Below are 22,174 nucleotides of genomic sequence, written 5' to 3'. Positions count from 1 at the left end.
ATGTATGGAATTTTTTTTACTTTACATATGACTGTGGCGGGGGTTGTATGAAGGGACCAGAGACTTGTTCTGGGTAAGTAGGGTTTTATTTTTATGAAGGTTCTTTTATAACTGGACGTGAGTCTTTCTCTTGCAAAGTCTGCCGCATCCGTGTTCGCTGTATCCCTCCAAAAAGGGTACAGGTTCGGTGGCAAATAGAATAGCCCAGCACACTTTGTACACACAATATAGCAATTTGAAGAATCAAAAAATGCAGAATTATTTCACAGACTAGTCGGTTATGTTCCAGTTCATCCTTTATTTTTCATCATACAAACATTTGAAACCGCCAACGCGTTTCGTCCCATCCAGGGACTTCTTCAGGGCTTGTAGTAAATATAGAAAGAAGTCTGGTATGACAGTTCCTCATGTATTAGAAATGGGTAATTTCCATTCGAGTCAGTTTGCACGCTTCCCCATAGTTTAATATTCCAAATAGTTTTCGAAAAAATCTTTTTTTCTTTTCCTCTTTCTTTTTTAGTGGAAACAATGTCCCGAATAGTAGAATTCCAGTAGCAACTGTCCTCGTCAAAGTCAGGTAGCGTGTACAGGTTCAGTGGCCTTGTTCTTCCTGCTTTTACTCCTCTCGTCGTGGTCCTGGGTTACTCTCACCACCGGCCAAACGGGAAAGGAACACCGAAGAGGGCATCAGGACCCTGCTTTTTGGTCCGAATTCCCGAGAGGAACCGGGGGAGGGGGTTGTTGGGGTCACCGCTGCACACGTGCTTTGTCAAAAGAGGTCTATACAAGGGCGTGTGAGGAAACAGTTGTGAGGAAAGGGTGAGGGGGTGGGTACGGGAAAAGCGGTAAGGAAGGAGTATTTACACTATGAACTAAACAGCAAGCCAGACGTTAGCGGTAATAATGAGGGGAGTGTCTCCGCCTCCCAACCCAGTTGCTTCAGCCACACACCTCCCTCGGGAGTGTGGCACGGTGCTTCGTGGGGACGGTGGCCTCCTGGCTCCGCTACTTCTTCAGCGAGTGCACTTCTTACTCCTTTGTTCCGATAACTGCCTCCTTCTTCAACTTTCGAACTACGTCTATCTCCAGGGTGTCGTCACACGCTGAACTCTGCTCTTCCGCTCTTTTGGACAATCCCACGGTTCTTACATCAGATGGGGGCGTGGCCTCATCCTCCAAATACGCCCAGTTAAAGGAGCCGTCTCCCGTGTCCTCTTCTGTCCATGCGAAGAGGGGATATTTGTCCGAGCACCAGTCGTTCTGGGGTAATTGAAAAGAGGGGGGAGAGGCAGAGTCAACAACCCACCAGTCATTTGAGGGGGGCACCTCCTCCTCGTGCCCGGTCACCTTTTAACAATGACATACCTTGTTTTATTGCACATCTCTACTTGATCATCATTAAGGCTAGGTATTTTGCTTCCTGGTGAGAAGGGAGATATTGGAACTGTGTGACCTGTACTACTTCCTCCTGTACTCCTCCCCCCCCCCCCCTACCTTTTTCCACTTAGATGAGCCAAAGGCTATCCGCCAACAGGGTCGAGTTTGAAATAAAGTATATATTTCTTAAATTTGAAAACTCTCAATATGCCAGAACAGTGAATGTACAAATCCTGAATCCTGCAGTAGACTTGCAATCACTTTTTGTGTGTCCTAGAACTGGAAATGCATGGAAATGACAGGACATTAACCTTGTACAGGAAGGCTTCAAATTTCATCTATCCGGTCTAATGTTTTTGAATGCTTAGAACACTCGCAGGAAAGCTTAATCTGCCTCCTCCATTCTAAAACTGAGTGTCAATCAGTAATGATGGAATTAGTCTGCTCAGACACCCTTTCATTCCCTGTGTTCTATCCACGCTGTGACCTTGCTTCAGCATTCTCTGTTCACTTTTTTGACTTTTCTTTTTTTCTTCCAGTCCCAGAGTTGTGTGGCCAATAAAAGTGATCAGCTACTCGCGCCCCCCCCCCCAAACCTCCCTGAAAAATAATAAAACACTCGTTCTCCCAGGCAAATTATTGGTAAATGTCGGCCAACATTTTTTCTGGTTAATGTTCCAAATTCTCGTACAGGTCAACATTTGGGATTGATGATTTAAGATCTATTTTTGGGATCCACATATCCAGCCATATAACCACAACTGTAATCTCTGAGGAACACTTCTAACTGGTTAGGTTTTAGGGTGACTGACTGTATTCAATGGGACACTGGCACAGTGGCTTTTAACCTAGTTTTGCCAGAGCAGCGTATGTGCTTTACACTGCAATGTGTTGGTTTTTTCTCCTTAAACGCCAATTTACCCTACGCCATCTTCACACCAACTACCATTGCACTCACTTTTACTGGTAGTTTCATTATGCTTCTTGTAGTTTTAGTTTCTTAAAGTATTAAAATGCTTCCGACACTTAACACAGCTCATTGTTTGGGATCTCGGTTTCCTTGTACTTTTAGGCGTAGCTAGAGTCTGCTTTAGATGTGACAGACCTCATATAATCTCAGAAGAGAATAATAAAAAAAAAATACACAGAGAGGGCTTTGATACTGCCTTTTTTAGGTCTGTCTCGTGACCTATCAATGCGCATGAGCATTGAGAGAAGCGAGACTATAGGGCTTTAAACAGACTTTAACTAACTGGCGATTTGGTGCTGTGCCCGTGCGCTTTTTTTTTTTTTTTTTTTTTTTTGGAAAACCTTTATTAGATAGTATGTGCAAAACAGATACGGGCCTACAACCCACAGGCCGGCCTCGACAATAAAAGGCACATCAGCAAGCAGTTAGGCAACTCAGCAGCATATCAGAGCAGGCACGATTAATCCAAGTTACACTATACATAATTGCGCCGCCGAGAAGTAGGATAATGAAGGTTTAATTTTAAAGTTTTGAAATGAGTCCATAGCAATAAGGGTCATGAAGGATCTGAGTCAGAACAATACGATTAGGACAGAAGTGGGCAACGATCAACAGAAAAATCAGCAAGCATTATCCGCAAAACAAACGGCTGTAAGCAAATAAGTCAGGATAGAGGATGAACACGCCACATAATGACCCCCAGTCGCTACCCGCAAGATCCCAATCCTCCCCCTGACCCAAGGAAATAAGAAAGGGAAAGAATAAAAGATAAGAAGAAGAAAAAAAGGGAAAAATAGAGGCCCATAGAAACTGAAACAATCGAAGAAATAACCCCCCACCCTACACGCATGCAGAGGCTACGGCCTACCCCCCCCTAGCAGTGTGTCTGTCGCCCCAAAAGAGTACCCGAAATTCAGAAGAAAGAAAAAGAAGAAAAAAGGAAGAGAAAATTCACATATGACCGGAGGAGGGCCAAGGATATAACCAAAGCAATCAATGCTATCACCCGCGGCCACCCAACCCCGGGCCCCGACCTAGCACCTAACCAACAAGTACCTCCAACAATTATCATTTACAGTCCCAGCCATGCACGTAGCAGGTTGCAGCAAAAGAAAAAACATCCTCAGCCCTGTCCCCTCCGAACCGGCATGACGACGGAGTCCAGTTCTAAAACAGCCAACATGGACGGGAAGGGCCACCGTGGAATCCATTGCAGAAGTCGAAACGCTTGGGACGAGTCAAACTGGCTTGGAGCTCGATAGCAAAAGTCTAAAGAAGTCACCACTGCCTGTCCGAGGATAGTACAATAGGGAGCAAGACGAGGCGAGAGTTCCAGCGTAGCAGCCGGCCGATGCGCGAACAGCAAGTCCAGAAGGACGCATGGAAGCATGCCACCAGAGGACAAAGGAGATGGGCAACATGGCGTCCGAAGTATAAGCACCGGCCATCGCGAAGGATCAGTATCGCCAAACTCCTTCAAGGCAAATCCGGAGAGTGCTGCAGCGGATACTGAGGCGCGCCCATCCGTCGCCTCCACATATTCCAGAGCAGGTGATTCACCGTTAACCGGGTGAGGATGTGGCGTAGTGTGCAGCACTGAAGGACCATCATGGCCGGCTGGAGAAATCTCAGCAAGCCGGGCCCCCAAGCCATTAGCAGTGTCACGAAAGGCCAACCGCAGGTCTTCCAGAGCCTCCAGGATATCCCGAAGTCTCAGCGGTGTATCCAGAATGAAGGATGCAGCATTGACCCCCATCCATGGCGAACGGCTGCAGAGCGCCTCAGGAAGTAAGTCTCCCTCGTCGGCCATCAACACTCGAGAAGTCCGTGGAAAATCTGCAGGGCTCAGCTGGGGCAGAGACATGAAGGCAGCCGGTCGTGGGGAAGCTCCAATTGGGAGGAAGCCGGCAGAGCAGGGAACCCCCCCGGCAGGCACAGGGTTCCCAATGCGGAAAATGGCGTCCGCTACGGAGGAAATGAAACAAAGAAGCAATCCCGGCCCTCTCCCAGCCAGGCCGGGATACAATGTAAAGGAGCCGGTACAATGTTCCAAGGCGCGCTTGGCTGCCGAGCGGAGGGAAGAGCTACGGCGAGAAGCCCAGCGCCACACTGCAGGTCCAATCAGCCGGCTCCTCCTCCTCCGCGGCGGCCGCTGCTGTTGTTGTCACCGCCGGCCGTCTCTCACAGGCAATGACCCGGCTGCAGCCACTCGAAAGGCCGGGAAATACACCGGGGCCCCTCGCCGCCAGGTCCGCTCCGTTTTCGCCGAGAGTTGCAGCAACGTGATCAGGAGCGTCCCACAAGTAAGCGTAGCGCATGGAGGTACAGGATGTACGGCAGGATAATGGAGAAGGGCACAAGGGTCGGCGGAGCTGAGGAACTAGGCGGCCATCTCGGCTGCAGGCTAGGCTCCTCCCCTCTGCCCGTGCGCTTTTAATGCGCGTGCACAGCATCAAATCGCCAGCCATCTGTTGCCCAGCTTGGTGCCGCTCCACCACCTGCCGGATCAAAGGCTTTCACGGCCGGCCGGCCGTGCTTTCAGTTTCACGGCCGGCCGTGTCTCCTTTTCTTTTAACTTGTTTTCTGCGTGGCCTACCTAAGTAAGTGTCTAGGTGAGACTTTTCTTTAGAAGCCCATGTGTTTATCTTGAGAAATGGCTAAACTGTACACTTAGTTTACATCTTGTCCCTTAACAACCTCCGTTTAACACATTTGCATCTCCTTTAAGAGCTCAAAATGGCAGTTTTAAGCATTGTGTACACGAGCAGATATTAATCACGCTGCTTAGTTATACGTTGAGATCTGTTCAGCAATAGTCCTAGACTGTCCATGTTTATTTATTGAACCATGGATGTATGTGAATGCCTTTAACCCCCTTTCATTATTTATATGTCAATGAGCGTGTGCGTGTTCAGAGACGGCATTCCTTGTGTCTGTAGGAATGGCTAGAGATAGTAGTGTCTATTTATAGATAAGTGTTTGATAAAGGACAGACGCGTATTCATTTTTATCTATTTGTTTTCCGTAGGCTGGCCTCGTATAATTAGTTTCTTTATGTTAAACACTGCCATGTTGTTCTCCTGGCTCAGTTGTTGACTTGGATTTTCATATTAAAGTCGTGCTTGATACCTTGTATTTAAGACCTTTTCAACACCTGGCATTTACTGCACTCGGTACGTGCATCCTAGGGCCAGTGGAGACTTGTATGGTTTGCATTCGTATTGTAAAAGTTACAGTAATGGCTGCAATTTGCTAATGTCCAACTAAGGAGGTCCCAGGTGGTGTATGTTTCCGTAATCTAACCAATTCAAGACAAAGGCATTTTGATGCGAGTGCATTTTGGTCAAAGTGAGAAAAATAATTATTTAATAGATGGCTGTAACTGAGGCACACAAAGAAATTGGTTGACCATATTAAACTGTTTTTTAAAAAAATAGTAAGGTCTACGTAGCAGGACCCCAAAGACACGGGTAATTTTAGTAATTTGAATAGCCCTCACCAGTTATAATCAGTTACGGTCCGTTATAAGCATTATGAAAAAAGTGGCACCTTGATTAACTCATTCTTTAATGAAAGGGGTTCTAGACAGCCATGATATAGCCACTAAAGATTACATAGGAATGTATTTGTACATGCAACCTTTTTAGGTCAAACCCTGCAAGAAACCCCCCCTCTGCCCCCCCCCCCATTGCTTATTATTGGCTTTTTAATTCCCATTTGCTTGATTTCTATTGGCTGACTATGTTTTAGATTGTCCAGCTTGAGTTCGTCCTTTCACTTGCCCACACTCTATTTACTGTATTCTTCAACCAGTAGTGGATTTCTGTAAGCAGGCCTTTAAATCTTGTTCCCATCTTGTCACGTTTTCGGTGCGTTCAAAGACAGAGGTCAAATGTCATGCTCTGTCTTCCAAGGATCCGTGTGTTTACTTTTCCATCTGACTTCAAAGTGAAGGATTTATGTGGCAATCATGCTAGCCTGGGTGGGGTAGAAAATTAAAATGTCTTAAATAAACTGAAGATATTTCAGGATTAGAAAAGCACAAATTGCGCACATTTTTTGGCAAGTCTGAAGTGTGGTGGAGAAAAATATTTTAATACGTATCAAAACAAATCCGTACACTAGGTGATGACCATTCCAGACTGTTTGTGTACTGTATACTTTTATTAGTAAAACTGTGTCTGTGCAAATGTAAGTCATTTAAAAGATGTTGTCTCTAATGGTAGTGTGCTACCACACAATGCATATTTCACTCTACGCCTTTCTATTCGACACCACTGTACGTCCGCCGCTGCACTCTGATCAATTGCACTCCACACCACTCCACTGTGCATCACTGCACTCCACACCAGTGTACTCAAAACCAATGCACGCTATGCCATTGCACTCTACGCCACTATACTCTACCCTGACCACCATCCCCCCTCACTCTCACACACACTTACCCTCATCCCCTCACCCTCCGTCACCCTCCGTCACCCTCCGTCACCCTCCGTCACCCTCCGTCACCCTCCGTCACCCTCCGTCACCCTCCGTCACCCTCACACCCTCACACCCTCACACCCTCACACCCTCACACCCTCACACCCTCACACCCTCACACCCTCACACCCTCACACCCCTAACCCTCACACCCCTAACCCTCACACCCCTAACCCTCACACCCCTAACCCTCACACCCCTAACCCTCACACCCCTAACCCTCACACCCCTAACCCTCACACCCCTAACCCTCACACCCCTAACCCTCACACCCCTAACCCTCACACCCCTAACCCTCACACCCCTAACCCTCACACCCCTAACCCTCACACCCCCTCACCCTCACACCCCCTCACCCTCACACCCCCCCCTCACCCCCCTCACCCTCACCCCCCTCACCCTCACCCCCTCACCCTCACACCCCCTCACCCTCACACCCCCTCACCCTCACACCCCCTCACCCCCCTCACCCTCCCTCACCCTCCCTCACCCTCACACCCCCTCACCCCCCTCACCCTCCCTCACCCTCCCTCACCCTCCCTCACCCTCCCTCACCCTCCCTCACCCTCCCTCACCTAACCCTCACCCTCCCTCACCCTCCCTCACCTAACCCTCACCCTCCCTCACCCTCCCTCACCCTCCCCTCACCCTCCCCTCACCCTCCCCTCACCCTCCCCTCACCCTCCCCTCACCCTCCCCTCACCCTCCCCTCACCCTCCCTCACCCTCCCTCACCCTCCCTCACCCTCCCTCACCTAACCCTCACCCTCCCTCACCCTCCCTCACCCTCCCTCACCTAACCCTCACCCTCCCTCACGCTCCCTCACCCTCCCTCACCCTCCCCTCACCCTCCCCTCACCCTCACCCCCCCTCACCCTCACCCCCCCTCACCCCCCTCACCCTCCCTCACCCCCTCACCCTCCCCTCACCCTCCCCTCACACCCCCTCACCCTCACACCCCCTCACCCTCACACCACTCAGTGCTACAACACATATTGTTACAATAGGTGTCACATTTGCGAAAGATAAAACTATTGGCATTGTAAATAACAAAGCTATTAATTTCGCTATTTTCAAAACAAGCACATAAATAAAAAATGTGTCCTTTACAATACCAATAGCTCAAACTTTCCTAATGCGAGACCTATTGCATTGCTGTGCTTCTCTCCCCTGCTGCACTCTCCTGCTCTCTAGAGATGTGGCCTAACGACCAGAGCTGCCATCTAAGTCACGTAAATACAAAACATGTTGCATTCCAAATGATATAGGTGTCACATTCGCAAAAGTTATAACTATTGGCGTTGTAAATGACAAAGCTATCAATTTAGCTATTTTAAAAACCAACAAATAAATAAAATATTTGTCATTTACAAGACCAATAGCTCCAACTTTTCTAATGCGAGACCTATTGCATTTCCAATGCTTGTCTTACTTGCAGTCATTTGATCGGGCTGCGGCTGTTAACTCATCAATGATGTATTTGTAGCGCTCCTAACATTTAGAGGCATAGTTAAAGTAGGCCCAGTGTCGCTTACAGTAAAAAGGAGTTCTGTATAGTGAACTCTTACAAGTGCAATAGGAGGGGCTTTTATGCTGTGAATTCTGCATAATGCGCCATAGGAAGCGGCTTCACGTGAACACAGGCCTTTTAACACCAATTTCTAGTTTAGGAGGAGATGGAGAGATCTGGTTTTCATTGTGTAGTTTACAGTTTTAGCTGTTTTGTAGAATGAAGTACTTTTTCTTTTTAAGGTAAAAGCTCAGGTTGGATATTGATTTGTGTATTGTGTAGTTTGGAGTTCTGAGTTTCTAACCCACTTCTTCTCGAGTACGCATCGGAGTGCTCCACTTTGCTACCCTGAAGGTCCGGTGTTAAAGGAATGTATGTGGTACTCATTTTGGGACCTGTAGAAAAGTTTTTCCGTGGCCAGCAGAGGCAGTATACTCCAACTGTCAAAGTTGCAGCCCAGTAAACGCTGACTGCCCAGGAACACTCCTGTACCACTTCCCATGTGAACTATAGTGGCAGTACATAGTAATTTCCTCAGAAGAAACCAGCCCTGTTGCATTCTCCAATGTGTCCTGCTGTCACTCCGCAAGCCCTCACAGAAGAAGCATGTCATGCCAAGTGTGCCAATTGCAAAAAACACAGTTGATGGACAGAATGTAGAACAATGTCATACATTCACCCCAGTACAAGGATCTGGGCCTAAATCCATCGTATATTTTGCACTCCACACCACCCTGGGTTAGACACTGGCTATATGCAAATCAGCTCTGACCCTGTGCCTCATGGGAACAGTCCAGTCCGAACTACCAAGCCATGTCTTTCCCAGACCGGAATCAAGCATCCAAGGACCGTTTCTGGCTATCAGCCTTCATCAGCCTGGATAGCTTGACTCCAGTGGTGTGGAGAGCAAAAAAACGATGGATTTAGGCCCAGATCCTTGTACTGGGGTGAATGTATGACATTGTTCTACATTCTGTCCATCTGTGTTTTTTGCAATTTTCACCCCGATTGTGCTGGGTATACTCAGACGTGAGTCCCAGGCTCTCAAAAACCACGGGAGTCAAGCTATCCAGGCTGATGAAGGCTGATAGCCAGAAACCGGTCCTTGGATGCTTGATTCCAGTCTGGGAAAGACATGGCTTGGTAGTTCGGACTGGACTGTTCCCATGAGGCACAGGGTCAGAACCGATTTGCATATAGCCAGTGTCTAACCCAGGGTGGTGTGGAGTGCAAAAAAACGATGGATTTAGGCCCATATCCTTGTACTGGGGTGAATGTATGACATTGTTCTACATTCTGTTCATCAACTGTGTTTTTTGCAATTTTCATGCCAAGTGTGCCAGCAGAAGCAGTGCCAGTACAAGGTGCGACACGCTTAGGATTCCCTCATCCCAAGATTGCATCACATGCATATGTCATAAAATAGCGGTGTACAGTATGGACTGGTGGGCGGTGTGCATTGCAGGTCCCAAACTGCTGAGTTGCTGTGGTGTGCTTCCTGTCTATCACCAATCATCGTTTGAATTATGTATTGTTTTGAGCCCCACGAGTTGCCGCCCCTCTATACTTGCCGGTGGGGTCTATCCTGGTTAATCTAGTGCGCAAGTGTATGCTCGTTGGCACATGCACAGGGTAGTGATCCTGCCTGGTGGCAGACCAGTCCAGCTCCCTGTACTTTGCATGCGCTGTGTGACTGAAAGGCACTTTGCTGCACATTGTGCATGTGTACAGGCAGGGGTATATGTGGGGCCAGAGACCGTTCTAGCGGGAGGGATTTGACTACGTGTGCTAAGAGATTCGGGGTGATTTCAGCTTGGGTCATTAATGCTCGACCCCCAGTCTTAGGGCAGCCTTATTAAGGAAAAGCAGACCATCTATGTTCGCACATGGAGAAAGATGGCTTTCCGCTCAGAAACAGCTGCTTAAACGTTGATTCAAGTGTAAGATTCGTCCCACGTTCTATGAATATATATGTTTGTTTATGTTTGTTTACAGATTTGTAAAGCACATGGCTGCCCATGAGCGTCCCAGCGCTAGTGATAGAGCAGAAGAGGTTGAAAGGGGGAAGATTAAGGGAACAGCCATGTCTTAAGAAGTTTGCGAAATGAGAGCAGGTTGGGCTGGGTCCGGATGTGTAATGGCAGTGCGTTCCACAGTTTGGAGGCATTATATGAGCAGAGACGGCCTCCAGATCGAGCCCTCTTGATCCTAGGTATTGACGTCAGGTGTAAGTGTATGGAACGGAGGGTTCTGTTAGTTTTGTGGGGAACGACAAGGTCCATTAGAATGGAAGGGGCCTTCCCATGCAGGATTTTATGAGTGGTACAAAGGGCCATAAAATGCACCCTTTCTTGAATGGGCAGCCAGTGGAGTGACTTAAGGGCTGGTTTGGATAAACAACGGCTGTTCGTGCCAGTGAGAAGCCAGGCAGCAACGTTTTGCACGACCTGGAGCTTTGCCATCACCTTGTTGGGGGCCACAAGGTACAGGGTATTGCCAAGTCTTCAGCAAAAGCGGTAAGGCGAACTGTTAGCCCTTTTGTTAAAATTGCAAAATGGCCTCTAATACCAACGAACAACCTCTCATTTCCAATAGCATCATCACAACCCTCCTTGTCTAGAAGTCGCATATTACCAGAGCACTCCAGCATCCTTAACAAACTAGCAGCAAAGACATTCGGGCTGGCTGATAACTTAATGTGCCTCTTCAACTACTGGTTCAGTTCTTTTGTGTGGTATAGAGGATGGGCGAGTGGATGAATGCAAGATTGAGTAAGTCAATGGATAGATGTGTGAGTACATGGACTGATTGAGGAGTGACCACTTGGATGGAAGCATTCTTACTCTTAATTGTAAACCATACCCATTGACTTTGCCACTGTGTTATGTTGTATTTTCTTTATTGTATATTGCTTTAAGGCTCGTGTTTGAGCGAGCCTCTAGAATGCTTGTTGCATCACTAATGTTGTTACAGAATCAGTCAGTTGGAGCCTGGCTACATCTCTGTACGGTTGTGCTTCCTGGCACCACCTGTTCTTCTTTATTACCTTACTTGAATAAAGAACTATTAAGGAATTCAGCTTGCAATCCCTACTTTCAAATTGGCGGCGACGAGGGATACGGATCATTTTGGACGTTGTGGTGGAATTTTGCACATTAAAAAAAAAAAAATCGTCCTATATTTATTGGAACTGACAATAGAATAATCTCAGGAAAACGCCTGCGTGAGCCTACTGAGCCTGCTATCCCTGCGTGAGCCGACTGCGACATCTACCAAGTTTATTTAAGGTAGGCGGAAAATTGCTTTGACTCACTGGTTTCTGTTAGGCGGCGCCTGCCTGCATCTTTTAACCGAGTGCAGAGTTCCATGCTCGCTCTCTTGGCTGCACGATCCAGTTCAGAACGTCTTCTTCTCTGCACTCTGACGCTGGATTAGTTGCGGTATGACGGAAGCCCGCAAGGTCACGCAGCGTGACCCTGCGTAGCGGCCATTTTGGGTTTTCCTCCTCATCGGAAATACTTCTCTGGTCAGTTTCACACGCAGAATCACACGACGAAGCACTGAATAACCGAATAAGGAGCAATATTAAGAATATTTATATTAAATTAAAGGGATTCATTGACATTTCACAAGAAGAACTGGTGAGACTGTCGGGACACTATTACATTATATTGTGTGTTGTTGGAACATATTTTATTGAGTATTATTGGAGCAATTTACAACTATATTTTTATATGTATCAGTGACTTACAATTTATGGATACTGGAGATCAACCTCAGGGTACATTGAAAGAGGAGATGGCTCAACAAAGTTTTGTAATCAGCCCTCTACAACCTTTCTGGGCTACAGGATCTCAACCAGATATGAAGTGGGTAGAATGGAAAGAGTATTTCACCAATTATATTTGTGCTATTGATGAAAATGCAAAAATGAAACCAGAACAAAAGAAAAGAATACTTTTACATTCTTTGGGACCAAAAGGTTTAAAAACGTATTCATGAATGCAAAAAGTGGTTAATGCAGATTTAAGTGAATTTGATAATGCCATTGCAGATATGGATAGATATTTTGCACCAAAAGTGTGTATCGGTGTGGTGAGGCACAATTTTTTTTCAGAGGAAGCAAAAGAAAGAAGCATTGGTCAATGAATTGTTAGATGACTTAAAAAAACTGGCAATTGACTGTAAATTTGGTAATTTGCATGACGACCTCATTCGGGACCAACTAGTTATGCACAATGACAACTCACCAATTCAGGACCATCTTTGGGTAAATGGTGATGCACCCTTGGATGATGTACTTGCTATTATGAGGAAGTCGGAAATGTCCGGGAGATGTGCCATTGTTGTCAAGGACACAGTAAAAGAATCAGACAAAGTGTCATCTGCAGTTTTCAAAATACAAGGAGCGGCAAAGAGTCAGACTAGACAGTTTCAGACCAAAAACTTCATTCAACCATTCAGGAATCAAGGAAGAGAAAAGAATGTAGATGACAGAAGGTGTTACCGTTGCGATAGCAAAGAACACATGGCTTACAGCAAGTCGTGCCCTGCTCTAAGGAAAAATTGTGGAGTGTGTGGCTTGATGGGCCATTTAAGCAAAATGTGTCGCAAGCATAGTAATGTTAAATGTATCTGGAATGAAGATTTGAGTGCTAACGAGAGTGGCGAAGATGAGGAAGGTTGTGTGAAAAATGTGAGGGGGAATTATATGCTCAATATCACTGATGAAGCAATGGAGGGTAAACCAATTTGCGAAGTGTCCTTAGGAGGTATAAAGGTAAAAGTGTATGCAGATTCTGGATCTCCATACACTATCATTAACAAAGAGATATGGAAGAAGAAATTTACACACAAGATAGGGGATAAATTGAATGTCTCTGAGGTTAATCCTGTGAGTTACACGGGGAAAGGATAGGTTTGTTGGGTTTCAGATGGCTCACTTTCCTTTTTAAAGGTAGATTAACAAGAGGGAAGTTATACATAGCCAAAACGGGACCATCTGTCCTAGGGTGGCATGACCAGAAAAATCTTCACATCATTTTGGACACTAACAGCAAAGAGAAGGTGTTGGTCTTGGAAGAATGTAGCAAGATAGAAGAAGTCTTGAAAAGTAGATTCACTAATGTAGTGGGAGGAAAGTTGGGCAAATTGAAAGGTTTTGAGCATAGGATTATGCTCAAAAGTGATGCACAACCTAAAGTGCACAAGGTCAGACCTATTCCCCTGTTATTAAGGGACGAAGTAAAGCAAGAAATTCAAGGCCTTTTGGCTAAAGGTGTTATCGAGGAAGTAGATTCATCAGAGTGGATTAGTCCAGTAGTAGTAGCGAGGAAATCCATTGGCAAAATTCGTTTATGTATAGATTTACGCCATCTTAATAAAAATATTGTGATTGAGAGGTTCCCGTTACCAAAAATTAATGAGATGGTCTCTTCCTTAAGAGGAGCAACTTGGTTCTCCACGATAGACCTTTCTGCTGCCTATCACCAGGTAGTTTTGGAGCCAGAATCGAGGCATTTAACAGCTTTCATCACGCCGTTTGGCTGTTTCCAATTTAGAAGAATGCCTTTTGGGCTTGCATCAGCCGCGGCTGTTTTTCAGCGGTTAATGCACAAATTATTTGGTGATATGGCAGGTATTTGTTTTTTCCAGGATGATGTTTTAATTGCAGGTACCAACAAAGAAGATCATGATGCAAAACTGTGGCAAGTGTTTGACACACTAAATTCAGCAGGATTAACTGTAGAGTTATCCAAGTGTAAATTTGGCGAGAGAAGTGTCTCTTATCTAGGACATATCATCAGTGAGGAGGGTGTCAGGCCAAAAGTGTCGCTGGTAGAAAGCATTGTTTCATCACCTGCACCTGAATCTAAAGAAGAGATTAAATCCTTCTTAGGAATGGCAGAGTACTGCGCTAAATTCATAAAGAATTTCGCTTCAAAGGTGTATATTAGATCATTATTGAAATAAAATGTGAAATTTGAATGGACAAAGGAGTGTGAAAGGGAATTTGCAGAAGTTAAATGGGAATTGCAAAAAGTAAACGCTTTGTCGAGCTTTGACCCCAATTTGGATTGCCTTTTGACAACTGATGCAAGCGATAAAGGTTTGGGCGCTGTACTGTCGCAGGTTGGGGACGGTGGAAAAGAGGATTATTTTGTTTGCGTCCAGGGCTTTGTCACCAGCGGAAAGCAGGTACCCTATAATAGAAAGGGAAGCTTTAGCTTGCGCGTGGGCATTAGAGCACTTTCGTGCATTTGTATGGGGTAAAATGGTAAACATCAGGACGGATCATAAACCGTTAGTCCACATTTTATCTACAGATGGAACTGCAACAGCTTCTGCTAGATTGGCAAGAATTTCAATGCGTATGAAGGAATACATATACTGTATTAGTTATGTACCAGGAAAAGATAATGTTGTGGCAGATTGTTTGTCTAGACTGCCTGCACTGCTAGAGGAGTGTGTTGATGACCCATGGGGGAATTTTAGCGTAGCTTTTGTACAAGATTCTGGGGTTCCTGCCATCAGCAGAGAAGAATGATCGAAGGAGCATGATATGGACAAAGAGTTGGTGGAAGTTTCAACATTTATTTGCAAAGAATGGCCTAAAGAAAAATTTATGACAGGCAGTTTAAAACCGTTTTGGGAAGTACGTTCTGAGTTATCTTTTGAAAAGGAGGTTTTAATGAGGGGGGGACAGGATTGTTCCACCTGCAGGATTAAGGAAAAAGATTTTACAAATGTGTCATGAGGGACATTTTGGAATAGTGAGAACTAAGTTGGCTGTCAAGGGTTTGTTTTGGTGGCCGAGGGTTGATAAGGAGATAGAAACTTTTGAAAAATGTGTCCAGTTTGTAGTTCGGCTGATAAATCCTTGAGGACATTGAGACCAACGATGAGTGAGGGACTCATTCCTGATCTTCCCTAGGAGACTATTGCAGTAGACATTTTTGGTCCGATAGGTGACGCGAAAGAATATGGTCTGGTTGCTATTGATCTCTTTACTAAGTGGCCCGTGGTTAAGTTTGTGGAAAAAGTGGACACTCAAGCAGTTTTGAAATTCTTGGATAAAATTTTTATGATGGAAGGGTTGCCTGTGAATATTTTAACGAATAATGGAGTGCAATTTTTATCTAAAGCTGCTAAAGAGTATTTTGAGAAGTGTGGTATCAGACATAAAACAACCTCTTTGTACAATCCTAGCGGGAATGGAACGGTGGAACGCTTTAATAGGGTGATTCAAGGTATTTTGCAGGCGGCTAACAACAAGAATTTGGATTGGAAAGTAGAGATACAGAAGGCGGTTTGGTCTTATAAAGTGACTTTGAACAATTGTACTGGTGTGTCCCCTTTTGTGATGATGAGAGGTAGATTACCCAGGTGTAAGTTTAATCCAGGTTGGTTATTTAAGGAGAGTGTGCAGAGATGGTCACCTGAGGAAGTGAAAAAGAATTTTGAATGAGTTCATTTCAAAAGCAAAGAGTACTATGATAAACGACATGGTGCTAAGGACACTATAGTGAAAGCTGGAGATTGGGTCAGGATCAGGAAACCTTACAAGGTTCTGAAGGGTGAAAATAAATTTGATTCGCCGAAAAAAGTTGTTGATGTTTTTAGGAACTCGGTTAGACTAAGTGATGGTAAAGTTTGGAACCTTAAAGATGTTGCCTTTGACGTTTGTCAAAATCATGATGAGGAGCAAGTTGTGAGTAAGAAATCAGGTGATTTTGATTGGGTGGAAGACTACTTTGAAAACAGTGAGTTACAATCCCAGTTAGCTCCAGGTGGTTTGTTTCCTCAATTAAGGGAAGGAGAAGGGCTGGTTAGTGATCCTGTTAGGGACTGTCAAGTCGGTGGGTACATGCCAGGTCAAGGTGACGTAGGGAACAAGGATGGAAACAGGGATTCTAGTTCCACTGACATAGACGAAAATTCAGAGCCTTGCTTGGCTGGTGCAGGAGGCTCAAAAAGGAAAAGAGTTTTGCCTAGTTGGCTTAAAGATTATGTTAGGTAGGTTTTCTTAGGTTTTTTTTTTTCTTTTTTTATTATTTTCCTCGCTCTTCTTTTTACTGTTATTCCTAGCTTGTATATATTTTCTGTTTATTTGTAAGGGGGGGGGGGTGTTATGTTGTATTTTCTTTATTGTATATTGCTTTAAGGCTCGTGTTTGAGCGAGCCTCTAGAATGCTTGTTGCATCACTAATGTTCTTACAGAATCAGTCAGTTGGAGCCTGGCTACATCTCTGTACGGTTGTGCTTCCTGGCACCACCTGTTCTTCGTTATTACCTTACTTGAATAAAGAACTATTAAGGAATTCAGCTTGCATTCCCTACTTTACACACTGCTTGTTTTTGCCATGTTTTACACTACGGAAAGGTATTTAAAAGGCCTGCGGTCAATGTTTGTGTTTTTAACAATAAACTTCGATGGGTACAAACACATTTTTTAAATCTCTGTAAATACAAAAACTGAAACCGATAACTATTAGCCTTTATTATACTTTTCAGACTCCTATTTCGCTGTTGTAAATATCCAGTCATCTAAGTGTGGCTACTCTAACCAGAGGGGGTTTACTTTATATTACTGTCCTGTTATCATTTTCCCTTACTGTTTATGTGCATGTTCCGCTACTTGTGTTTGTAGTTCTAACAATCAATCCCGTTTATGGTCCTTTTCTCCGCTTTCCTGGCATGGTCTCTTTACTGTTTCCAAGGCCCGTGGAAGCTGTAATCGGCATTATGACCTGTCACCTGCCCTTGGCCAATCCGTGTCCTGGGAGGCCAGAAAGTTCTGAGGGGCCTCTGTTGCATCAGCAGTCGGTGTGCATGTTCTGAGGGGGTCTGACCTGCAGATGGAGGGAAGCCCAGGCCTTGGGGGCGGGGGTGGGAATGAGCATCGAGTGTCACCCTTCCCCGTTCCCGACATGTCTCCCTCCTGGCATCAGAGGGGTGACGGGACCCGTAATCTGGTAAATTCGTTGGGTGGGATGAGCGTCTATTGCAAAGCTGCACGTTTAACGTGAATGACCAGGGGCTGAATCGCCAATTACTGATTTGGGAACGGAAGCCGAAGTGTCCATAACAACTTAGTTTGTGATGTTTTAGAAATCCTGTATGCTAGGTCCTCTGTGCTGTGACCGACAAATGAGACTCCCAACAGCACAAGGAATCCCTTCCCTTTACGGTTCAGGAATCTTCCCTTCAGGCTGTTCTTGGTTTAAAGAAAGTGGATGTTTCATTGCTAGATATGAGCGTTTTTTATGTGATGGGTGTAGCAAGACAGAGCATATATTTATTTTACTTCATACTTGGTTGTACCTTTTATTTTAGTTTGTAGTGCAATTAACAGCTAATAATACTATTGCCACCCTTTAAAGCTGGACAAGTGGGCACATGTATCAGTAGGGCAAGTCATTGTTAGATGCACCAGCAGAGCTGTGTACAGATTTCAGGTGGTGGCCTTGCATGCCTGGCTTTGTCTGCTTGGAATAGCTGTGTGTGGGCCCAGTGCTGTAAATGGAGGTTTCTGCTTCAGCTAAGATTGGGGTGCACTGGAAGAGCTGTGTGTCGTTGAGACTGACTCTCACAGCTCTCGTTGGCTTCACTTAAGAGTACTGGAGTAGAAGGGTTATACAGGTCAGGATTGTATGCGGTTGCGAATGGGACCTGTATGGAAATGGCAGCCATGTTGGAGGGGAGAGATAGGGTGCATTTGTGCTCTGGGAATTGATTGTGAGTAGGCTGCAGTTGCTTTATATCCACATCAGTTATATCTTGGCTGTGTTTGTTAGCCACAAGTGATTGTGTGTCCTGCTAAAGCATAGTACATTGTGCTGCACTGCATATGCATGCTTTGGAATGTTTTTAGAGGATCCCAGTTCACGATATTAATGAGGCAGCACCTCTCAGATTTTGTGGGATCGTCCACTTCTAGGGCTCATGCTGGAGATGGAACGCGCCTCTTGCAATCCATGGTCTGACTCTTCACTATCACTCTCTCCCCAGAGCACATCCAACAGATAATGACATTGGAGGAATCTGTCCAGCACATGGTCATGACCGCCATCCAAGAGGTGAGCCAGACATTTCTTTGTGGTCATTGGTTCCTCTGTGTCCTTTCCCTACTCCACACCCCGTTATTAATTGTTATAAATTTGGTTTTTGTATTAGTCTTTGCTTTGCACAATAAGCTACGCACCTTTACATAATCGCGGCTTTGTTCATAGCATTCTTCGCTGCCCAGCTCTTTTCTGATCTCTATTTACAGTTTAAGTATTAAACTGAGCTTAGATGACTGTTGTCTAGCACAGTACAAGCAGGTTATGTAAGGTTCAAAATTAAAAAATGTCACTGAAACACTTGGTACTGGAACTACACTTTGGCTTTGACTGTTGCTGCAGTTACATTCGGTTCAGTTTTACAAATGTTTTCTTTTATGCAGCTTATGACGAAGGATACCTCTGACACGCTGACTGCAGAAACCTATGGCAACTTTGATTATCAGGTAAATATCTAAACTTCAAGAGGGTGAGGGGATGGCATTTGTGTAAAAGGATGTGGTTCCGTATTGGAGGGGAGTGGAACTGCATGGGCCTAGTGAACCGATAAGTTGCTTACTTGATAAACGAGGACTTGCCTGATGTGTGTCAACCTAGGAAATCGTGGTGTTACAACTGGCAGGGTGAGGCTTTGGAGTTCAATGCCTTTGCTGGCTCTGCACATGTAGAACCGGGCAAACACCTTGAGATGGGCGTAGGTCGTGTGGTGGATGTCACCCACCTCTCTGCCCCAGAGGGTATGTCTCAGTGGTGGGTGCTGTCCTGACATGGTTGATGTGCCAAAATTGGGTATACATTTCTAAAGGGGTTACCTTCAAAAGTCAGTCCTGACTAATCCAAACCTTTAGCACGTTGCCCAGTACTAATTGCACAACCATTGGTGGACCTCCAAGGTCTTCTCTGCTTCAGAGGCCCAAAACTATTGAAACCTCTTGTACCTGCTGCAGTGGTACAATTATTGTGGGGGCCGTTAGTCATATATTCCAGCGGGGGCTACAATAGAGCTTACTTTCCTGTAGGGTTCTTGCCTTCTAACTGGACTGATGCACTCAATGGGAATGAATTTATATTCGTGTACTCTAAACAAGTGGCAGCACAGGGGCTTTAATTACGTTAGGGGCCTCTGCTTTCTAAAATCCGGCGGGGCCTTCATGGGAGGGTCATTTCCAGCTGCCTTCCCTTATTTTGAGAGCTTCTATCCTCTCTGGTGATTTTCTTGTATGTTCTATGCCTAGAACCCCTAGATCCAATGGGGAGAATGCATTCCTGTAGAGCACTCTTATCTCTTAGTCTGCGCAGTGTCTCCATAGGACAGGTGCCACGTGTGGTGTTCTCCTCTCACAAACCTCTGTTCAATCCTCTCCTCAGTCCCGAAAGTATTATTTCCTAAGTGAAGACCTGGAAGAGAAAGAGGATGCGATGCAGCGTTGTCACGACCTGGAGCAGCAGGTACGTTTCAGATTGATTGTCTGGGTGGGTCGGGCCTGTTCTCTGGAAGAGGTTGCTGATGAATGGTAGTCTTTCTTATGGACGGAGTTGCTGCCCTGCTTTTAGACGTTGATTCAAACATTGTCAGTCATTTGCAGGAAGTTGTCATTTTTGTCGACCACCTTATTTCCATGAAATCTGCACACAGTTCTATTTAAGAATTTTATGGCCAGTAACTATGTATCTTTATCATTTACCACAAACATTCTGGATCTATCACACTCACTGCTGTAGATAAAAATCAAAGAACAGCCGGTCTGGCCTGGAAAGTTCTGCTGTGCTGTTTACCTTCCTTTTTTTTACACTTAAAGTTTGGCATAGAAGGTCTGTTTAGTAATTGGTAAAGTGGTGGTGTGTAATTCTAAAATCTTCAATGCATGCCTTGACTTCCGGGTGTGAAGTTTGTGCTTCTGCCGTTATTGGGAAGAACCATTTTTAAGGCACCTGTACTAGATCGGCCCAGTTTTTTCCACCCCATCTATCTTTAAAACCCTCTGTTTGGTGGATCAGCGTTTTCATCCTTCCCAAACCTTTTCAATTAGAAATGTCTGTGTGTACACATGCAAAAGTTTGGATGTGTTTTTTTATTTGTGTGGGTATGCATTTGTGCATTTGAAGTTCTGGTTTGCTTTGCTTGAAACAAATTGTCCCATGAGACTATCCCCGGGCTCCATCTAGTACAGTGCTTTAAAAAGCTAATTTGCTAGGTGATGGTATTTGCATTATAACATCTCGGCAAAAGGTTTTTCAAATATTTACTTCTAGTCTGGTTTAACGCAAAGCCCGGAGAAAGGATTCTGGACGTAGGGTGAGTGGTACACCTCCAGCTGCTACTCGCTTCATCTTGTAACTGATTTTTTTCTAGCCTGCCTCCTAACAGCAAGTCTACGCAAGGGATGGAAGCCTGCGCTGCCCGTCCCTTCCTTTACACCATGCTGCATCCTTATCTTGCATGGGCATGACCTCGAGGAAACCCAATAACTGCTTTTATTTCCTCATTCTCTCTCCTTCCTGAATTAATGGTTATCTTTCCACACAGACTAATGCATTCCTGTCACCTGTTCTCCACCATACTTTACTGCCAAACACTGATAAGAACACATGGGCACAAAGAACCAGGACGCTGGATTTAAGGGGCAAACTGTGTTTGCGGAGGGGAGACTATGTTTCTGTAGGAAGTGGTTTTGGTGGGATCCAACCGTAGAACTTTTAACTATCTAAAACGTATTGACTGTTGCCCATGTGTTCTTGTCACTATTCGATTTCTTCTAAAGAAAAAGTACATGGTTCGGAAGAGAAACACTATCTTCAGGGGCAAGCAGAACAATTGCAGTAGTGTGACGCAACTTAACTCCTCATACCACCATCCTTTCTGTTAATTTAAGTGTTACAGACGATAACCTCTGATCTCAAGCTTCAGGCTATGCAAAGAGGTGTCCCGGTGGTGCAGAATCCATGTACCTAAAAACATGTTTGACATGATGGATTCCTCACTGTTATTTATGTTAAGGAAAGTCCATACTTCTGCTGACACGATATCCAAGACTGTACACTGCTGCTGGCATTCTGCTTGCCCCTTCAAGCCACAGTCATAACATTCTCCTTTTTGCCTACAAAGACACTGATGCTTTGATGTTATTTCATAGAGTGAAGGGGCCAACAAAGTAATTTGCCTCATTCCTAATAACCGTTGTTTTAGTCACTTAAGCTAGAATACCTCTTTGTTCACATTTTAGAGTGTGGTAAAGGGAGGCCAGGAAAAATGTCATGCTGATCTAGGAGTGTATTAGCTTTTGTACCTTGAACTGTGAGTTTTGCCTTGGGTACTAAGGGGAGACGGCAAACCAGTGATGCAGGAAATTTAGTTCGGGCTGGGACTCTAGTCGAGATAACAAGACGAAAATAGACCAGCTCTTTCCTGATAAAGGAGCAGGTTTGGGAAAATAATCATGATGTATAATTGAACTAGTGATTCTCTGAACAAAACCATCTGCTAAATGACTTAAAGTTCCCTGAAATTGATATTATGGTTGTTTTTTAATATGTTTTGGTTGACAAGTCCGTTTCTTGTGACATCTAGGATATATCTGCAGTGAATTCAAGAAGGTCCTAGAAGCCCCTCCAACCGGTCTTAGTTAGTTGGTACTAATTAGTTTTATGTTCCAGGTGCCAAAAATATAATCCTTATATGTAAGGGTGTTTTTATTATCCCTTTTTTTATATGTACTGTGGACTTGTTATGTGATGCAGAAATGATTTCCTTGTGTTAATTTCCCCTTTCTCC

The 22,174-nt window shown here is 45.0% G+C and overlaps 1 protein-coding gene across 1 annotated transcript in view; it reads left to right on the top strand.

The window, feature by feature from the left end:
• HOOK2 (hook microtubule tethering protein 2) overlaps nt 1-22,174 on the top strand; it is a 247,428-nt gene that overhangs the window by 11,341 nt on the left and 213,913 nt on the right. The window contains exons 5-7 of the mRNA XM_086950246.1: nt 18,350-18,417; nt 18,786-18,848; nt 19,771-19,851. Of these exons, the coding sequence (XP_086806372.1) occupies nt 18,350-18,417; nt 18,786-18,848; nt 19,771-19,851 (212 nt within the window). The remainder of the gene's footprint in view (nt 1-18,349; nt 18,418-18,785; nt 18,849-19,770; nt 19,852-22,174) is intronic.

This window comes from Lissotriton vulgaris, unplaced genomic scaffold (genome assembly GCF_964263255.1).
Source record: "Lissotriton vulgaris unplaced genomic scaffold, aLisVul1.2 SCAFFOLD_638, whole genome shotgun sequence".
Lineage (NCBI taxonomy): Eukaryota > Metazoa > Chordata > Amphibia > Caudata > Salamandridae > Lissotriton > Lissotriton vulgaris.
The sequence above is the reverse complement of the archived record's forward strand: the minus strand, read 5'-3'. Positions and strand labels throughout refer to the sequence as shown.